The sequence below is a fragment of the Vitis vinifera genome, chromosome 7 (assembly GCF_030704535.1).
Source record: "Vitis vinifera cultivar Pinot Noir 40024 chromosome 7, ASM3070453v1".
Taxonomy (NCBI): Eukaryota; Viridiplantae; Streptophyta; class Magnoliopsida; order Vitales; family Vitaceae; genus Vitis; species Vitis vinifera.
Genome location: NC_081811.1, coordinates 24,789,732 through 24,810,000, shown reverse-complemented (window position 1 = coordinate 24,810,000; position 20,269 = coordinate 24,789,732). Strand labels below are relative to the sequence as shown.

The window sequence follows — 20,269 nt, the reverse complement described above, 5'->3', positions numbered from 1 at the left end:
ATTTCAGTTAACTCTCCATAATATTCAGAAAGAGACTTGTCGCTTTGTTTGGCAGTGAAGGCTTTTTTATTCAAATTGAAAACTTGTAATTCATCACTTCCATCATAGAAGGCCTTTGATAATGCACTCCAAATTTCTTAAGTGGTGGGTAAGCGTAAGTAACGCTTCATAATTTCTGGACTCATGGACATTAACAACCATCTCTTCACCTTTTGATTCTCAGCATACCATTTTTCATATCCATCTTCTGACTCTTTTGGTGGATTTGTGTCACCTCGAATGTAGGAAAGTTTTTCCCGTTCAACAATATGCATCTTTACAAGATGTGACCAAATGTCATAGTTTGATTCAGTCAAAATAATTCATGGATAAAAAGTACCTTCAAATTGAAAAATAATAGTATTTTTTTCACTCATTTTTTTTTTTTTTTATCACGAATGAGGGACGATGGCTGGCCTTATCGACAAAATATCCAGGATTTCGGTTCCATGGCTCTGATACCAACTTCAGATTGATGAATGATAGTTTTTCATTTTATTATTTCATTCGTTCATGTACAGAGTATATATAGAGGGTAATCACCATTCTAAGAAAGGGAAAGAATGATACAAGGAATGAATGATATAAGGAAAGAACAACTAATATCCTAATATCTCAACATTCTTAATATCTCAACATTCCTAATATCTCAATTTTCCTAATATCTCAACTTTCCTAATATCTAAACATTCTTAATATCTAAACATTCCTAATATCTCAACATATTCTAACTGTACAAAACAAATGTTCTAACTATAAAAAGGAGTATACAATACTATCCTTTGTGAAAGATTTCAATCAATTTTGGACAACTCTTTTTTTTTTTGTCTTGTCATCTAAGGATTGTACATTCTCAAGGTACACATTCCTCTATCACACACTCATCTTATGCATTTTATTTAACTCGCATATGATAATTCGAATACTTATCCCACTAATGATGTTTGGGAGGAAATTTCGTTTTTCTATCTTCCACTATTTTTTGAACCAAACCAATGAAAATATGGTATACACATTGAGTATGGGGTATATGGAATTTGGATTACTGTACAAGGTATTTACACTAAGTGTACATAACAAATATAATAATTGTACAAGGATGTACAAGACTATCATTTGTGAAGGATTTTAAGTGATTCTGAAAAACTTGTTTATTTATTTCCCCTAACCAATGATAGATGACATTCTTTACACACATTGGTTAAGCATACATTCATTTCATGCATTTTATATAACTTGTATATGGTCATTTGAATAAGTATCTCACTTATAATGATAGTAGAACAAAATTATACAACTTTTTTTTTTTTTTAAATCAAACTAATGCAAACATGGTTGACCGACCTAGTGTCAGATATTTATGAGATGATGTATGGAATTTAAATTATTGTACAATGGTATTACACTAGTTGTACAAGACAAATTTACTAATTATACAAAAGCGTACAAGACTACTTTTTGTTAAAGATTTCAAGTGATTTTGAAAAACTTTTCCATTTTTTTCCACTCAAAGATTTTTCCCCATTCAAATTCTCTTAATCAAGAATTGTTTCAAATTTTATTTTTAAATTTCATCATCAAAATTTTGTAATTGCATATTTTGTTTTTATAGTTTTAGCAATGTTCTTTCTTTCCACTATTTTTTTTTTTTTTTTGTGAAATTTTATCCAAATGAATCTATATTTAAAATTATAATCATATTTATCAAATTTTTTACTAAGATTATCTTTAATTCTTTTAATATATTTATACTCATTTATTTAAAAAATGAAAAACTAATTTATTTATTTTTTTGTAAACATGTTCTATTACCTTTCAAGTAAAAAATTAAATACCACTTTCAATAATTTTTAGATAAAATTTTATATAACATATTTTATTTGAAATTTAATTTCTAAAGTTTCACTAAAAAATTGTATTGACAAATTTCTTGTTGTGAGCCAAAATACTTTGCATTAGTTTATCTAAATAAAAAAAATATTAATATCATATTAGAATTTTATATCTTAATTATTTTTTCAATTAATTTATCTTTTTAAAAATTTTAAAATAAAAATATTAAAAATTAAAAATCTAAAAGAATATATATATATATATATAAGTGATAGTCCATTTTTAAATTTTTTTTTAAATTTGGTTAATGTGGAAAATATAAAAAATAATTAAAAATAAAAAATATATAAATGAAAGGGTAATATAAATTTAAAATAAAAAATGAAAATTAAACTAAAAGATTAAAAAAAATATTTGGATGAAAAATCCTAAAAATTTTATACTTAAAAAAAATATTATTGTTTTTTATTGGACATCAAATAGAAATACAGATGAAAAGAGAAAAAAAAAAAAAAAGTAAAAAATGAGTAATAAGGAATAGGAAAGAGAAAAAATATAAAAAAAAATTAAAATTTAATAAGTGTCTATTAAGGGGATAATACCCTTTTAACTTAATTTTTACCCTTTATTTGGATCTCGAGGCACGGTAAACGGATCTTTGATAAATTTTGTGGCTGATATCACCTCCAAAGGCAATTCTCCCGACCAAAAAACTGAAGCAGGCCAGAACTTTCAGGACACTTTGCGACGGCCAATCAATTTTAGTGTGGAAACCCGTGTCGGCCAAGCAATTTTAGTGTGGAAACTTCAGGGCCCCGTTCAGATTCTCAAACAGTCTTACCTCACCCATTACGTCAGCCCAGACAAACCCCCACTCTGCTACTATAAATCACACCATCTGCAGTCCCATTCTTCATTTCCTCTCTTAGAGTACTATCATTCATTCTCTTAGCTTCACACATAATTTCTCATCCAGAAAAGAGAAGAGAATGGCAAAATCACCGGAGCAGCAGCACCCCACCAAGGCCTTTGGATGGGCAGCCACTGACCCGTCTGGCGTCCTCTCCCCCTTCAAATTCTCCAGAAGGTCTTTGCATCTTCTACCTTGTTTTGTTTTACAGACAGTTAAAAGAATATGATGCCTCCTCTCGTTTCATTTCCTTAGTTATAATAAGATTTGCATTTGTCTCATGCAAGAAATCGTAATGTTTTGCATGATTTCAATCTATAGGTGAAGATTATGTTTCATTGTGGTTTTTTACATGAATGAAGATGATAATGGGGTTTTCATGAAAAAATTGATGTCTTGCAGGGCAACCGGGGAAAAGGATGTAAGGTTCAAGGTGCTCTACTGTGGAATATGTCACTCCGATCTACATATGGTCAAGAATGAATGGGGCTCTTCCACCTACCCTCTAGTTCCTGGGTATGTTCCCTGTTCTCTTTCCCTCCTTGCAATTTTCTTTCCAACTTTTTCCTTGTTGATCCTTGTATGAGTGTATCTACAAATGTTTTACAAAGATCTAAAGCTTAAAAGGTGTAGATTGGCCAATATGGGATTCAGACTGAGCTCCTAGGTTTCACTGACATGACATTCGAATGAAAAATAGGAGGTTGTCAATTAGGAATGTCGAGCCCTTTTAGATGGAAAAAAGAAATGGTTTGACCAGAATTAAGAAACATTGTACTTGATCATATCTGATATGTGATTTAATATTTTTTAATTTGACTAGAAGAATGTTCATATTTCCTACGGCTTTCAAGTTTCAACATCTTGTACTGGAGTCCATTTTCATCCCCAAAGCCTGAATCTTGTGGCTTTCTTTTCCACGGCTCATTAGAAATATAAACGAGACGATATAAGGAAAGCTAACAAAAAGGTTCTTGTTTCAAAGTGCGCTTTTTCATGTTCAAAAAGCAAGATGCTGATCACCTCCATAGATAATACTATCAAATTATCTTTTTCATGAACTATATATTTTTCCTTAATCACACATCTAATACCCATAGAAACTGAATTGGACAATGCAGGCATGAGATTGTAGGCATAGTGACAGAGGTTGGAAGCAAGGTGGAAAAGCTTAAAGTAGGAGATAAAGTTGGTGTTGGGTGTATGGTTGGAGCTTGCCACTCTTGTGATAATTGTGCTAATGATCTAGAAAATTACTGCCCCAAAATGATATTAACCTATGGTGCCACTTACTATGATGGAACCACCACATATGGAGGCTACTCGGATGTCATGGTTGCTGAGGAGCGCTATGTGGTTCGATTCCCGGACAACCTTCCTCTTGATGCCGGTGCTCCTCTCCTATGTGCTGGGATCACAGTGTACAGCCCCTTGCAACATTTTGGATTCACCAAACCTGGAATGCACATAGGTGTGGTTGGCCTAGGTGGGCTGGGACATGTAGCAGTGAAGTTTGCTAAGGCTTTTGGGGTTAAGGTGACAGTGATCAGTACTTCCCCTAGCAAGAAGAAGGAAGCCACAGAACACCTTGGTGCTGACTCCTTTCTAGTCAGCCGTGACCCAGATCAGATGCAGGTAACTTGAGTATGCTGCGGCGGTATTACTGTTTTTGTAACTTCTTTGGTGATTCTTTAGTTTATAATGGATTTCTGAACTTGAATTTTTATAGGCTGCCTTGGGCACAATGGATGGCATCATTGATACAGTCTCTGCAGTTCACCCTCTTTTTCCATTGATTGGTTTGCTGAAATCTCATGGGAAGCTAGTTATGGTTGGTGCACCAGATAGACCACTTGAGCTACCAATCTTTCCTTTGCTTATGGGTAAGCAATTTACTCCCCCATGTCTTAACTTGTTCTACAAGGAACAAAAATTGGATTAATGGTAGCTTATATTGATGCCACCTAGCTATTACTTCACCAAGAATACTCTATTTTGAAAAATCCATTTGTATCCACAATTTTGTATGTAACAATTACTATAAGAAAAAAGAAAGAGGGGGGAAGGAACTCAAATCAGTGAGAATGTGTATCTAACAGGAATTTGAATGGCAGGGAGAAAGATAGTAGCTGGTAGCTGCATAGGAGGGATGAAGGAGACACAGGAAATGATTGATTTTGCAGGAAAACACAACATAACGGCAGATGTTGAGGTTATTTCAATCGACTATGTGAATACTGCCATGGAGCGACTCCAGAAGGCTGATGTTAGGTACCGGTTCGTGATAGACATTGGCAACACATTGAAAGCTGCCTAAGACAAGTTGGCTGGAGAATCACCCCTGGAAAGATGAGGATTGATTTAGTGTTTTCAGTGGTGTTTCAATTATTTACCAAAGCCTTGGCTTTATTATACCAAGAGTACTGTTAGCATATCTTTTAATACGATTAGTGCATGTGCCTCGTATGATGTTTGATATCCGTCCTAAGAAAGTTGTATTACCACTTAATTGAAATGACTGTACCAGTGAGCATATCATTTTGCGTTGATGTTAAAGACTAGTGAAGAAGCTAAAAATACTTACGAGAGATGGTGCCATTTGAACTGCAAAAACCCGGGGCTCTAGTCTCGTGCCCTTCTGTGTTTTCTAGGCATTTACAGTTTCCATTAATTAAAAATAAAATTTGTACATATCCAGGAGCAGTCCATCGTTACATCTGTTGGGCAGCAACAAGAGATTCTAAGGATGAGTGGGCTGACCTGATCATGTGCAATAAACACCTGTGGCCAAGACCTGTGACCGATCGAACCTAGTTGGGGGAGAAATATTGTTTATGCTGAAGTGAAGGTGTTATAAGAACAGGGGAAAAAGCAAAAGGGTATGAATTAATTGAATGAGAAAAGGCAAAGATTGTTTTGTTCCCATTTCGAATTACTTGTTTGTCCTTTATCCATTCAATTATGAGTAGGTTTTAGTGACTATTGGAGATGCCATGACATATACATCCAAAGCAAGACAAACAAAATGATTTTAACCACCTAGTGTATCCTCTCTCTAGACAGCAATTCTGTACAACTATACAAACAGTTGGACCTACCTGTCCATGAATGCTAAGATATGGACACACAAAGAAAAAGCCAAGGCATTGGGCGGTGACAAATATTAGCTGAAACATGGCAAGGTTACACAGATGGAATTGATTTGCAATGGGAACAGAATATGGATAAATAGGGGTGGGGTATCGAGATATTGACATCATGAGCAGCATTCACAGTTCCTATTATTATGTGTCACATTACCAGTCAAATAAGGTGCCCCATGTGAAACCCAGCTCATGTATGACACCACATGTTCGCAAGAAAATGGGACTCACATTTTTGTGTTCACAAATTGTATAATATGAGTCACGAATGTGAGGTTCCCTTCCACGTGTCCTTTCCCAGCCAGACATTTTGGTGATTTAGGACAAGTAAGAAACCCATCGGGATCATTCGCCCAAGCCAAGATGAGATCCATCTGGCATCAGAAGTGAGAGGATTCTTTTCCCCCACTGGACCAGACGGCATGGGGAGTCCAAACTTCCAAACGGGAAGGACTGTCCAGTCACATCTTAAAGACCTTTGGTAAGGGTGATCATTCACACCTGACATTTGAGTGGCTAGCGGGACTCCATTTCACCCACAAGTCCATGTCAACTAATTGTTACACATAATCCAAAACGTCAATGGATTGAAGGGACAGACATCTGTCAGCCACCCTTAACTGTGATGATTACCCAACAGCCCTTAGGACATTCATCATTATAGAAGAAGGTCAAAGTGTCTAGTCAGTACTATAGTGGTTGTGTCATTAGCTTTATATAAACTCTCCAAAAAACACGAACAAGGTACGCACGCACATAAAAGCTCACTCTCTCCCTCAAATAGCTAGAACTACTCTTGTTTGACTTAAACTTTGGAGGGGCGTGCCCGAACCACCCATCCAAACATCCTTTTGGTGCAAGAAGAAAACCGTTTGGATCCAATGCAGCTAGACAGATTCTTCAAGAAGCACGAAGTAGGGAATAAGTCTGCCTAACTTCAACGAAGCTAGACGGACCTGACTCCAGTTGGCTTAGCTTCAATAGCGAACACATGGAGCTGAGGCTCAAAAATATGGTTATTTGTTGTTATGTAATGAGACCTACTTGATTTCAACTTGCGTTGACTCATTTTCAAATTCAGTTTTGGTTCCTCATATTAGTTTGGAAAATGAAGAACCTTGTCTAACTCCAGTTGAAACATCATTGTAAGCTCCCTTTGTTTTTCATCTTAAACGTCGACTATTAATGCATGACAATAATTGACCAGGGCAGTCCAGAAATGGTGTTTGAGGTGAACAGTTTTGCTCAGACGACATGATTAACCAGCCCTGTCTAAAAGATATCAACATGAACTGGTAGTATAATCCCTCTATGACCCAGCTAAATAAACCACCAAAAAATAAAACAATCACTAGAATATGAAGAAAAACAATAATAACCCACCACTAGAAGATGAAAATCCCTGCACCAACCGATATATTAATATGACTCCTTTGCTGGAGTAACAAGAACATACTAAACCAGAAACATGGCTCATCTATGTGTGATTTAGATTTAAAAAGAAAAGAAATGGACTTAACTTTAAAGACAAAAGATGGACAGAGACACACACAGAAGTTATTACAGAATCCTAAATGCATATTCAATCATGTTACCTAATTCTCAAAAAACACACCCTAAGCAATTCAAGAACTCCCACAAGTTGATGGTCCTACAAAACATGTTTTGATTTCTTGCCATTCTATGCCACTTGGCAAACCAGACCTGATTCAGATCAAGAAGCGACATTTTACCAAACATCTTATTAGCACTATCAAATCCCCTGTATTTAGGCGAAAATCAAATAGAAAAATGAAATAAGGTTCCCTTTAAACTTCTGGCTCATTATTACAGAGACAATGGCCTACCGCACTAACGATTCATAAAGAACTACTCCCAGTTGATCTTACTCACGGCCCAGAAAAGAAACGGACCTAGGTGAAATCTTTAATCAACTATGGAAGAAATAAATAAAGCTACAGTGTAAGAAAAAAAAATAAAACAATCCTAACATTTGAACCACAAACAAAGCGGCAGCATTGCAAAATAGAGGGTGAGAAGCAACCTAGGCCGGCTAGGAATAATGGAGATGGGCTGACCAGAAAATATCTGAGTAAGGTCGGAAAATAAAGGAGTTGTGGGGTCGAGAATGAGACCATAAGTAAAAACCAACAAAACATAAGACCTAGAAGTGGAGATCAAAATGCAAGGGAATGTTATACCAGAGTTAAGGTCCTTGTCATGGTGTGATTGAAGAAGAGATGACTTTCTCGCCAATGCGAATGAATTGCAGCAAGTGAGAGGCTCCTGAGCTTAGGTTTTGCGACTTTGGAGACCATTTTCAAAAAATAATGCTCACCTTTAATAATGGCCATCACTCATCAGCCAGCCACCCTGATCAATGAAATAATCACTCTTTATAGAAAATACCACTCATCAATTGCAGCAGTCATCATTGTACTTTATATTTATAGCAACAATAGATGAACATTTCTATGCATAAATGCTCAAATTTATATTTCTAAACTATCTTACAACTTGGAGGAGTTCCCTCAGATTCCAGCAACATTTCATCCCTACTATCCATGTTTTTCATACCAAAATACAATTTCAATGAAATGGGAAAAAAAAAAAAAAAAAAGAAAGAAAGAAAGAAAGAAAGAAAGAAAGAGAGAAAGAAACAATAAGTCTTTAAATTTCCTCCTTAACATCACATCAGCTGCCTTCCACCAGCCAAAAAAATATTTTTCTTTAACTTCATAAATAATTAGTGCTTTCCTTTTGAGCCAAGTGAGCATCCCCTGCATTTCAGAAGATACACAAGGCTAATTGATGATTCAAAGATTTAAGGACCCTGCATTAAAGAAGAAAACTGTTTCTTGCATTCAAAGCCACTTCCACACCTTAACTCTAATGAGCTGAAGGCAGTGATTCTCTTTCAGGGATCAAGTTAGGGACTAAAAGTCAAGGGTTCCTGTCTTGGTGGACCCAGAACAGCTACCAGTAGAGGCATATGAACTTCCACTTGAACCATCAACAGGGGCTTGATTTAGACATTCTAAAACCAAATACCTCCTCTTTTGTAACTTTATCGAGAATGTAGTAGCCTCTAGGATTACAGGAACCTGCTCACAAGCATGAATCAATGTGACAGAATAGAAATCAAGTTACATAAGACACCGAGGTAAACATAAGAAGTATTCTAAAAATATCCAATTTCTTGGTAAAGCATTTTACAGATTTAGCTAGTTCTGTTGAACTCTTATAAGAGAACAATTGGGTGTATGCTAGCAAGAAACTCCACAACAATGAAATGCATTGTTGGACAATTTGTTGCATGTATGAATGTTTGGGTGTATGTGAACAACTTGCAATGCAATACAAAATAAAGTAGAGCTCAGCAGCACTCTCAAGCATATAAGGTCAGCAAGAAAACATTTCTAAGTTACCTGTGTATTAACATTTGCAACTTTATGCACATTGAGAAGCCCAACCATGTCCTGGTAACCAGTGAGAAGATTTGCCAACTCCTTGTCCTCATCTGAAATACATGTGTCATGGATTAGAATTTTCCTTATCTTTCAGATGCTAGTATGGCATCAACTAAAAATTAGAATTGAAAGCTAAGAATGTACCAGGGATTGCTTTAACAGAAAGCAATGTATCTGCTATATGTTGCCACCTCTTGGAAGAAGAAGGTGATAGAAGGGAAGGTGGGAAAGTTATGACAGCAACTGCATTCAAATCTCTTATCATGCCTTTCAGAGATCTGATAAACGAAAGCATATCCCATTCCTACAATAACAGGCCAACAATAATAAGAGTAGACAAAACACTTTAGCATTGCGAATTCCAAACATAAGATAATTTGTAAAAATTAACAGAGGATGCCAAAAATGTGAGTATGCTTATCTAAAGCTATGAGAAGGTACATTTGACAAAGAAATTAATCTTTTATGAAAAAAAGTTTCCAAAAGGGAAAAGAACATGAAAATTCAAAGGAAAAAGAAGAGGCAATTACAAAAAACAAGCTTTAGGCAAGAGAGTATATGAGCTTATAAACGTATGCCACTGACCATGTTAGAATATTCACATTGGGGAGCACAGAAAGATTGAATGGCAACACGACCAGCACATGAAATGCTACTGTTGTTTCTGGGAATAAATCAAAAGATGGAATAAGCAAAATGTGAACAAAAAAATTAAATTTAATAATAATTATAAAAAAAAAAAAAAGACAATGGAATAAATATGAACCACCTATAATACCAAGTTGTACATCTTAAAGTACCTCTTAATAATTCAATTAAACACCCAGTAGTGAAAATAGATAAGACAAGCTTAACTACTACATCTCCAACAACTAGAAGAACATATGACCAGTAAAACAAATAAATAAGTAAAAATAAAAAAACAAGAAAACTTCCAGTAGGCTATAGCATTTTTTTTTTTTTTTGACATTGTCAAGGACATGAAAATACCCAAAAATTTTAAATAGGCTCCTGTGGAGCCTTAGAAATAATTTCTTGAAGATGATGCCTCCCATATCAAGTAAAGGAGAGTTGTGAAACCATATAGAGCAAAGAATCAAACAATGGAAACAACTAACATTGTCAGTGACATTTGAGGCAAAATAAATTGCAAAGGATATGTCTCCCCTTTTTATTTTTCATAACTCAAGTAATGGGATGTTGACATCAAGACAAGAAGTAACCATTATCTTGGTAGAATTGCAACAAAATTTTCTATATGATATAGAGAAGGGTTGTGAGACCCTATAAAGGCTAGCAAAGCATCTAGCAACTGAAACGGTGGTCACCGTTGATAAGATTTGAGGCAAAGGAAATTGTGAAATATCTTCTCTAGCTTCCTTTTTGCTTTTTCATTGCCCAAGGGTAATAGAAGGTGGACATCAAGAAGAGGTTGACATCAAGATAGCAAGTAATTTATACCTCAGTAGCATGGCAACAAACTTTTCCAAATGTAAGAGGTATATAGTTATAAAGATCTTTATCACTTTTCATCCTCGTCCTCTCAGCCTCCTTGGAAATCCAAAACTTCCACAAACATAGCTTAATGGCAATCTCCAATTCAATATCAGTAGAATTTATAACTAAGTAGAATAACCAATTAAAGAGGAATGGAAAAATCCAAACCAAAGTAGGGTGGAAATTTTAGGATTTCAAATTGACAATTCTTAAAAGGGGAAGTTTAGAATGTAACACAACAAATGGATCACATAGATTTGAAAAAGAAGTAAAGGATAAGGAAAGGTTCACCAAATCCATGATTTTTCATCTACCAACTCCCCAAGACACATAAGCTCTACAAATTGCTAGACCCCAGTGACATGGGGTTGACCACAAACACGCCACTGGGTAAAATGGCAAAAGCAACTATCTTGACATTCGAGGACCATTTCAAATGTAGTATTGTTTTTGTTGACTGGAAAAAGTAAAAAATATGTACAAGAAAATATATAAATTTACCTTGAAAATTGAGCCAAAAATTTGGCACAACAGTCTCTAAGAGCAGCAAGGTTTGGAGGATCTTGAATGCTGAGACAACATATGTTCTGTGCGGTGAGAAAGTGTCTCTCCAAGGGCTTTCGCAAGTCAAAGTCATTGCAGTACTCATGCTTGGTATCTACATGATTATAATATATAGTGAGATCCTTCTATGACTGCATGACATAAAATGCAGTGAAAAGCATGACTGCCTCAGCTGTGAGAGCCATCAAACTAGATTTATTTCTTTAACATTTGCAGAGACATACCATAGTTTGCCATGAAATTATGTATCATTTCCTTCACTATGAAAACTATATCTAATTATTTAACCAATGAGGTATTCCACGATGATCAAAATTGAAAAAAAATATTTAGGACAACACTGCTTTCTTCTTTTCTAGTAACCAAACCTATGCTTGAGTATTTTCAGACTTTTTAACAGTTAAATGATGATATAAAACATAAAGGTCTTCTTATTCCAAATTCATACTCCTAGGGCCCCTGATTGCAAGCACAGGAAAGATCCAAGTAAGTGGATATTCCAACAACAGCTCCTCTCTTCGCTTCAATACCATCTTCAAGCTGAAAGCCCTCACAGCTCCAAGAGCAGATAAAGGGCAAACCACTTCTGAGGGAATTTCCCTGGCTAGTCTATAAGTCCCTGCCCTGCTTTGGCTCCCTCTCCCCATTCTTTTCTTATTATCTCAGATGTCCATTCAATAAGAGCTATTTTGGACAGCCCTACTAACTCATATTCTTCTTTTCAAACAAGAGCTCCTAGGCAAGGAGGGACTTTTGCTTCTGTCTGTGCAAAACCAATTTGCCCAATCCTTGACATACTTATACTGGGTGCCCAGACCAGAGAAAAGCTAGGAAATAGAGAGAGTGGACGTGAGGCATGGCAAAAGGTGAAGGAAACCAGGGATTTTTTCCATTTCTTGGAGAACGGTAAGAGCTTCCCCAACAAGGACTGATAATGAAGCCTCTTCACCGATAATGTTAGTTTGATTGGATGCTATTTTGACGAGCCCCTTAAGGAAAAGCCCTTATTTGCCCTGAACCTCTTTGAACAACTACAATGATCACCATTTATGCTGCAGCATCTATATGTCGACAATGGCATGAAGGAGGTTACTAAGGCATTTCAAAAGACTTGCATCTGATTCAACAGCAGGGGATTCAATAAGAGCATATTAGTGCAAAAGAGCTAACATCCGATTTGCAAACAGACCTGGCTTGGGACAGGCTAGCTTGCTTTTAAGAGTTTAACCAGAATGCTACTTTCGTTATACAATAACATCTATGAATTAAACCAGAAGATAAGCAGCAGTAACCTAAAATAAGCAAATGTAGCAATGACGCTATACAAAAACTTACCTCTATGACTATCAAAATTTGGCTGATGTTCACCAAAATACTTCTTGTACTGCCAAGCAATCCTCAACCCCTTCTCCTGCAACTAACAAAACATTTGCAAATTTTCAATTTTCTAAATCACTGTCAGGAAAAAAAATAAAAAAGTAAGACAAATAACCAAAAGAAAAGCACCTGTTCAGGATCACGGTTATGAGATCTATCATCTTTAGATAATACTGGGCTAGGCAAAGTACCCAAAAAAGCTCTTGGGTCTTTTGATGGACTGGCATAGAGAAGGGGTTGGTTGTGAACCAGTCCTTGTGACATGAAATTCCTCAACAAAAGCATATGATGAGGCGCTTCTGTGTCTTCCATCACCATGACAAGGCTTCCAAGAGGGAACCCACCACCTAAAATCTCTGAATATCAAAGATGGAGAAAAAGGCCTGTTAAGAAAACACCAGAAAAATAAAAATAAAACTAAAAACATACAGAATGGTTGAATAATAGCAATTGTGCCTATAACTACTTCCATGAAAAGGAAGTGATGGAGGCTTACTGTCAAGGTCTGGTATTCCAGATGAGAGAAAGATTGTGCCATTGGGTCCACTCTTGAGTCCCGGGGCCTGAGGCGCAGGGGCAACTGATGTGTTGCGAGAGAAGCTACTCATCCTAGTCTTCATTGCAGCCATGGCTGCAGCAGTGCTCTCTACCACTTCTACTTTCAAAAACAGAAAATAAATTATTAATGAATTGTGAAAGAATGCTTACAGCCCTATGGAGAAAGCCAAACCCTACCAATTGTATGATTCGAATGCTTACAGCCCTATGGAGAAAGCTAAACCCTACCAATTGTATGATTCGAATTTTTAATCTTATATAAGCAAAAATCAAACTCATGATTTTTGTGATTGGATTCTATTCAGCGTGCTCTTCCAATCGTCTCATTTTTCTAGGAATCAATTTATAAGCCTGAAATATATTTCAAAGAAAATTACAAAACTAAAATGGACTGAAAAAGAATGGACTGTTTTTGTGAATTTAGATGGGTCTTGCCACTGAATAGTTCCATGTGCCAAACGGAATGAAATTCATCATTACAAGCCTATCGCACATTTTATCGAACATACAGTGTGCGACTCAAGTTGTTTCCATAACAAAAAGTAACAGAATAACAACAACAAATTAAAAATAATGAATTATGATTATTCCAGCAGTGAGTAAAGGAAACTAGGAAAGACAACGCTCAGTTTGGTTGTTGAAAAAAGGTAGGAAATGAAAAAATAAATAAATTGGCGAAAACTGGTAGAAACAAACCTCTGTTTCAGCTAGGTCTAACACAATCTTGGCTTAGGTTAGTTGATGAGAGTTTTTTCCTTTCTTTTTCTTCAGAAAGAAAAATTCAAAGTTCCCTATTCGTCTTCCTGTGTTTTCTTAGCAACCAAGCAGGAGGAGGGGTTCACTATATTGAAGGTAAAACAGCTCTCACCAGGGCTTTGTCAAGTTGAGGAAGTTCAGAGCTTCATACGACGGCTGGCCTCTGCAAGTGCGATCAACTCAGCCCTGTCTGACTCGGAGACACAGTTTACAACTCGGAACTCACTCATCCGAAAGTACAAAGACAAACCAAGTAACAACCCTAATCCGGCTCCACAATAAACGGGTCGGGTTTTGTTGACTTAGATCCGCATCCAACCGAGTAAGCCTTTCATAAATGACATTAAATCCATGAGTATTTTCTTTGCTAAAAAACCATGTCCTTGAATTTTATTTATAGCATCATTTATTTAAAATATTAATTATAACTAGTATTTATAATACTAAAATTTATCAAATCGGATATTTAAACAATTTTCAAATTTTTATTAGGAGTAGCAATTTTTATACAACACTATACAATGATTTGAAAACGACACAAATTTTAACGGGTTCATGTTATGTGCAGCATAATTTTGTTGACCTACATAAATCATTTCATAAATAAGTTGGGTTTACGTTTTCTCGTTCAACCCATCTAACTCATTTAATATGTTTACTTATTGTTGTCAAAATGGCCTATTAATGATCTAATTGTTGTAAATGAAGTAGTGAATGACCACATTGATGGTCATTTATGCACTCCATTTACTCATCTTTAAGATGAGTAATGGGAGTTCATATTATGAAACCTATAAAAGGCTTCATGTAAGAAGCATCCCAAGAAAAAGAAAGAAATTTTATTCCTCTCATTCTCTCTCTCTCTTTCTTTCATTCTCTCAACACTTCTCTTTGATTTCTTCCATCTCTATATATATATATATATTATTAAAGTAATACATAGTCATCCATACTTTTATTTAAGTCACATTTATTCTCATTTTACAACACATTATCAACACAAATTGCTTTGAAAGTAATTCTTGTATCTTAAACTTGAAGTTATTTATATAGAATAAAATTTTACATATTTATATTATTGTTGATTTATTTTGTTACATATTGTTAAAAGTTATAAACAAATTATTTGATTTTGTTTATAATCAAAGTTATACCAATGCTATCAATTTATTATAATTGATTCTAATAATATTTTTTTGTCATATATATGAAGTTATTTGACAATGTCGAATCTCACAAAACTCAAATTTGTGACACTTGACATTTCGGGAAAGAACTATCTATCTTGGATCCTTGATGCTAAAATACATCTTGATGCAATGAACCTTGGAGCTACAATCAGAGAAAGAAATCAAGCATCCCTACAGGATCGCGCAAAAGCATTGATTTTCCTTCGCCATCATCTCCATGAAGGTTTAAAAAATGAGTATCTTACGGTAAATGACCATTTTACTCTATAAAGTAATTTGAAGGAAATATATGACCACCAGAATACTGTGATTCTCCCAAAAGCTCGATATGATTGAATGCACCTAAGGTTGCAAGATTTTAAAACTGTTAGTGAATACAACTCCGCACTTTTCAAAATCAGCTCTCAATTAAAGTTGTGTGGAGAAAAAATCATAGAAGAAAACATGTTAGAGAAAACTTTTACTACATTTCATGCCTCGAATGTGCTCCTGCAGCAGCAATATCGACAACGTAGATTTACAAAATATTCTGAATTAATATCATGTCTTCTTGTTGCTGAACAAAATAATGAGCTTTTGATGAGAAATCATCAGTCTCGTCCAACTGAATCTGAACCATTCCTTGAAGTGAATGCAATATCATCTCAAACTCGTGGACGTGGACGGGGATGAGGAAGAAGACGTAGTCATGGTCGTGGAAGAAATCCCCGATACCATGGTTCTTATAGTAATAATTCTCAAAAAATAAAAACCTCATTGCACCACCAGAAGTGGAACAATACTAAGACAATACAAGAAAATGGGAAGCATTTACAAGATAAACCTCCTAAGAACCATGAGAATAATTGTTATAGATGTGGTATGAAGGGGCATTAGTCGCATACTTGTCGTACGCCCAAACATTTGGTCGACCTTTACTAAACATCAATAAAAGCAAAAGGAAAAGAGATAGAGATGAACTTTACCGATGGTGATGGATTGGACCTAACCTACTATGACATTGATTTCTTTGGAGGTCCTGATGAAAAAACAGACCATTTGATAAATGATGAGAAAATTAACATTGATTGATGTTACTTTATATATGAAATAATATATTATTATGTCTTATATTTATATCTGACTTACTTTGTTATTTACAATATGCCTTGTTTTTTTGTTATATCTGAAATCCATGTGCTATTTTGTCTCAAGATGAATGAGGATGATGTATGTTTTGCAGACTGTGCGACCACGCACACAATTCTTCGAGATAAAAGATATTTCCTCGAATTGACATTAATAAAAGCTAATGTAAGTACCATATCTGGTACTACAAACTTAGTTAAAGGCTCTGGAAGAGCAAACATAACGTTGCCAAATGGAACTAGATTCCATATAAATGACGCTTTATATTCTAGCAAATCCAAAATAAATTTGCTTAGTTTTAAAGATCTCCGTAGAATTGGATATCATATTGAAACTATGAATGAAGATAATGTAGAATATCTTTACATTACTTCCATTATATCTTGCCAGAAGCTTATAATGGAAAAACTATCGGCTTTCTCCTCTAGGTTGTATCATACAACTATAAAGCCTATTGAATCATATGTTGTCGTGAACCAGAAGTTCAACGACCCAAAAGTTTTTGTCCTTTGGCATGACAGGCTAGGTTACCCAGGGTCCTCAATGATGCGTCAAATAATCGAACACTCACATGGGCATCCACTAAAGAACTAGAAGATTCTTTCGCCCAATGAATACTCATGTGTTGCCTGCTCATAAGGTAAATTGATAAACAGACCATTTTTTACTAAAGTCATATCTGAGTCACCAATCTTTTTAGAAAGAATACATGGGGACATATGTGGGTCTATCCATCCACCATGTGGACCATTCCGTTATTTTATGATCTGAATAGATGTTTCTATTAGGTGGTCACATGTTTGTCTCCTTTCTACACGTAACGTTGCATTTGCTAGACTTCTTGCACAAATAATCATATTACAAACACAATTTCCAGATTATCCAATTAAGACAATACGTCTTGATAATACTAGCGAATTTACTTCTCAAACATTCATTGACTATTGCATGTCAGTAGGGATAAATATTAAGCATCCTGTTGTTCATATTCATATCCAAAATGGTTTACCAGAATCCTTCATCAAACCCAATTAATAGCTCGACCATTACTAATGAAAACCAAATTACCTACTTCCGCCTGGGGACATGCTGCAGTTTTAGTCCGTATTCGACCTACAACTTACCATGAATACTCCCCTTCATAACTTGTGCTTGGAAAACAACCAAATATCTCTCACTTACGAATCTTTGGTTGTGCAGTATATATAACAATTGCACCTACACAACGCACTAAAATGGGTCCCCAACAAAGACTTGGGATTTATGTAGGTTTTGATTCTCCATCAATCATAAGATATCTTGAACATTTGACAGGCGATGTTTTTACAACCCGTTTTTTGGATTGTCATTTTAATGAGAGTGTTTTCTCGTCATTAAGGGGAGAAAAGTCGATTCCTGAATAACGACGAGAAATTAGTTGGAAGACATCTACTATGACCCATCTTAATTCTCGTACAAATCAATGTAAACTAGAAGTTTAAAGGATCATTCATTTTCAAAATCTTGCAAATCAATTACCAGATGCATTCATTGATACAAAAAAAGTGACAAAGTCACATATCCTGATTGCAAATACTCCAACACAGATTGATGTCCCTGTAGGACAGTTAACAAATGAATCTAAGATACGCTTGAAGCGTGGTAGACCTGTCGGCTCAAAGGATGTAACTCCCCAGAAGAGGAGAACCCAAGAAAAACTTGGCACTCTAGAAGAGGCCATCAAAATGACTGATCAGTTTAAAATTGATAAATCTATAACCCTATAATAGGCACAAATAATGCAGAAAGCCCCTGAAGAGGCACATATTGAACAAGAAGCCCCTGAAGATCCACATATTGAAGGAAAAGCCCCTGAAGAGGCACAGGTACTTGAAAATTGTAAGATCTCAGTAAATTATGTACACGCGGGAGAAAAATGAGATCGAAATAATATTATTATTAACAATATTTTTGCTTTCCAAGTGGCCTCTGAAGTCATAAGAAATGATGAAGATCCTGAACCACGAAATGTGGAAGAACGTCGACATAGAAATGATTGGCCAAAATGAAAAAAAGCTATACAGGCAAAGTTAAACTCATTAACAAAAAGAGAAGTTTTTGGACTTATAGTCCAAACACCTGAAGATGTAAAGCCTATTGGGTTCAAATGGGTATTTGTACGAAAGCGCAATGAAAAGAATTGAAATCATAAGATATAAAGCGCGATTAGTAGCACAAAGTTTCTCGCAAAGACCTGGTATTGACTACGATGAAACATATTCTCCCGTCATGGACGCAATCACATTTCGTTTCTTAATTAGTTTGGCAGTCTCAGAAGAACTGGATATGCGTCTCATGGATGTTATTACAGCATAGTTATACGGATCCATGGATAATGATATATACATGAAAATCCTTAAAGGATTTAAATTGCCTGAAGCAAATAATACAAAGTCTCGTAGCATGTACTCAATCAAGTTACAACGATCCTTGTATGGATTAAAGCAATCTGGACGCATGTGGCCTGATGAAAATGCTGATCTAATGAAATCACCACACCAACAGTATGAAAGTACATTAACATTTGCTTTCAGATTATCATTTTTAAGAATCTTTTGGAATAAACTTGTGCAACCATCTTGAAGAATTAGACCTTGACCAACCCATTTTATATCTTCTAGACTTAAACCCTTCAATTCTCCAAACTGAACCACTCTTAAATTTGTCTTTTTCTCAAAATCAGAAAGTTGCTCAAGTGCTTTACATAGGCCTTCATAGTTGAATTTTTCCACTATAAAAACATAGGGGTGTATAAGAATAGGGTTTTTAAATTATGTCCTATCTCAGTTACATTTTCCTGTATCGTTTTCAAAAAAAAAAAAAATGGAAACCAACAAGAAGCGATCTTAATTATCAGCTATCATACCTGTTTCACTAGGGATAATGTTTTATAAGCACTCTAACTTGTATTTCGTACATGATTTGAGTGCATTATGAGTTGCGTGGAAGATCTAAGTCATAAGTTCATTGCAAGTAGATGACTTGTCCATAAACACTTTGTGGGCTTAAGCAACCTATTAGAGATTGTAGTGTACTACTTCCTAATTAGAAGGATGACTGGTCTTGGCTATCGGGATAAAATTCTCATGGTGAGTGTACTAGTGTATATGGTTACATATTGGACAAGATTTACAATAAGTCATGATATAAGGCTATTGTTAGGATAGAGCCCTTAAAAACATAATATGATGTAATAAATTTGGAATTTGTTATTTATTTAATGATGTTCCTGTTTCACTTTTATCTATCCTTATTCCATGTATTATACTTTATGAGCATTCTTGCATACATCTTTTGCATTGTATCGCCTTAGCGAATACTTGCTAAAAGAAGGGTATGTGAATAACCCTATATGCCCATGCATCTTCATTAAGAAATCAGAAACGAGATTTGCAATTATTGCGGTGTATGTTGATGACTTAAATCTTGTTGAAACTCCTGAAGAACTCACAAGAACAACAAATTACTTGAAAAATGAATTTGAAATGAAAGATCTTAGAAAAAAAAATTTTGTCTCGACCTGCAAATCGAGCATTTTCCAAATGGAGTTTTAGTACATCAATCAACATATATTAAGAAAATTTTGAAGCATTTTTATATGGATAAAGCGCATCCTTTAAGTTCTCTAATGGTTGTCCTATCACTTGATGTGAAAAATGACTCATTTCGTTCTTGCGAAAATGATGAAGAGTTACTTGGTCCTGAAATACCATATCTTAGTGTTATTGGTGCACTTATGTATCTTGCCAACTGTATACGTCCAAA

At 35.2% G+C, this 20,269-nt stretch overlaps 2 protein-coding genes across 8 annotated transcripts; one reads left to right on the top strand and one right to left on the bottom strand.

The window, feature by feature from the left end:
- Positions 1–2,568: 2,568 nt before the first annotated feature.
- Positions 2,569–5,315, top strand: LOC100255907 (probable mannitol dehydrogenase). Its single transcript, XM_059738587.1, has 5 exons — positions 2,569–2,959; positions 3,185–3,298; positions 3,904–4,417; positions 4,512–4,665; positions 4,897–5,315. The coding sequence occupies exons 1-5, from the start codon at positions 2,862–2,864 to the stop codon at positions 5,097–5,099; spliced, it is 1,083 nt and encodes a 360-aa protein (XP_059594570.1). The 5' UTR covers positions 2,569–2,861; the 3' UTR covers positions 5,100–5,315.
- A 3,079-nt stretch (positions 5,316–8,394) lies between these two features.
- On the bottom strand, positions 8,395–14,480 carry LOC100257804 (elongator complex protein 4). 7 transcript variants are annotated; one of them, XR_009466228.1, is made up of 10 exons: positions 14,088–14,446; positions 13,330–13,488; positions 12,963–13,189; positions 12,792–12,873; positions 11,394–11,550; positions 9,981–10,059; positions 9,540–9,699; positions 9,354–9,445; positions 8,808–9,029; positions 8,395–8,705 (listed from the first exon to the last, which is right to left on the bottom strand). XR_009466228.1 is itself a non-coding variant. In XM_059738586.1 (9 exons), exons 2-9 carry the CDS (start codon positions 13,460–13,462, stop codon positions 8,862–8,864), a joined length of 1,092 nt encoding a protein of 363 aa, XP_059594569.1. In that variant the 5' UTR covers positions 13,463–13,488; positions 14,088–14,480; the 3' UTR covers positions 8,395–8,861. The 7 variants fall into 7 exon arrangements, 5 of the variants coding, with proteins under 5 accessions (XP_059594569.1, XP_059594568.1, XP_010646438.2 ...); XR_785110.3 differs by having other exon boundaries at positions 14,260–14,406; XM_059738586.1 differs by having other exon boundaries at positions 8,395–9,029; positions 12,792–12,867; positions 14,088–14,480.
- Positions 14,481–20,269: the final 5,789 nt, after the last annotated feature.

Coding starts and splice junctions, on each gene's coding strand:
- LOC100255907 (XM_059738587.1), top strand. CDS start 2,862: ATGGCAAAATCACCGGAGCAGCAGCACCCCACCAAGGCCTTTGGATGG. Junction 2,960..3,184: donor CCCTTCAAATTCTCCAGAAG/GTCTTTGCATCT, acceptor GATGTCTTGCAG/GGCAACCGGGGAAAAGGATG. Junction 4,666..4,896: donor AATCTTTCCTTTGCTTATGG/GTAAGCAATTTA, acceptor TTTGAATGGCAG/GGAGAAAGATAGTAGCTGGT.
- LOC100257804 (XM_059738585.1), bottom strand. CDS start 13,462: ATGGCTGCAATGAAGACTAGGATGAGTAGCTTCTCTCGCAACACATCA. Junction 9,700..9,980: donor AATGTGAATATTCTAACATG/GTCAGTGGCATA, acceptor CTGTTATTGTAG/GAATGGGATATGCTTTCGTT. Junction 9,030..9,353: donor TTGCAAATGTTAATACACAG/GTAACTTAGAAA, acceptor GCTTGTGAGCAG/GTTCCTGTAATCCTAGAGGC.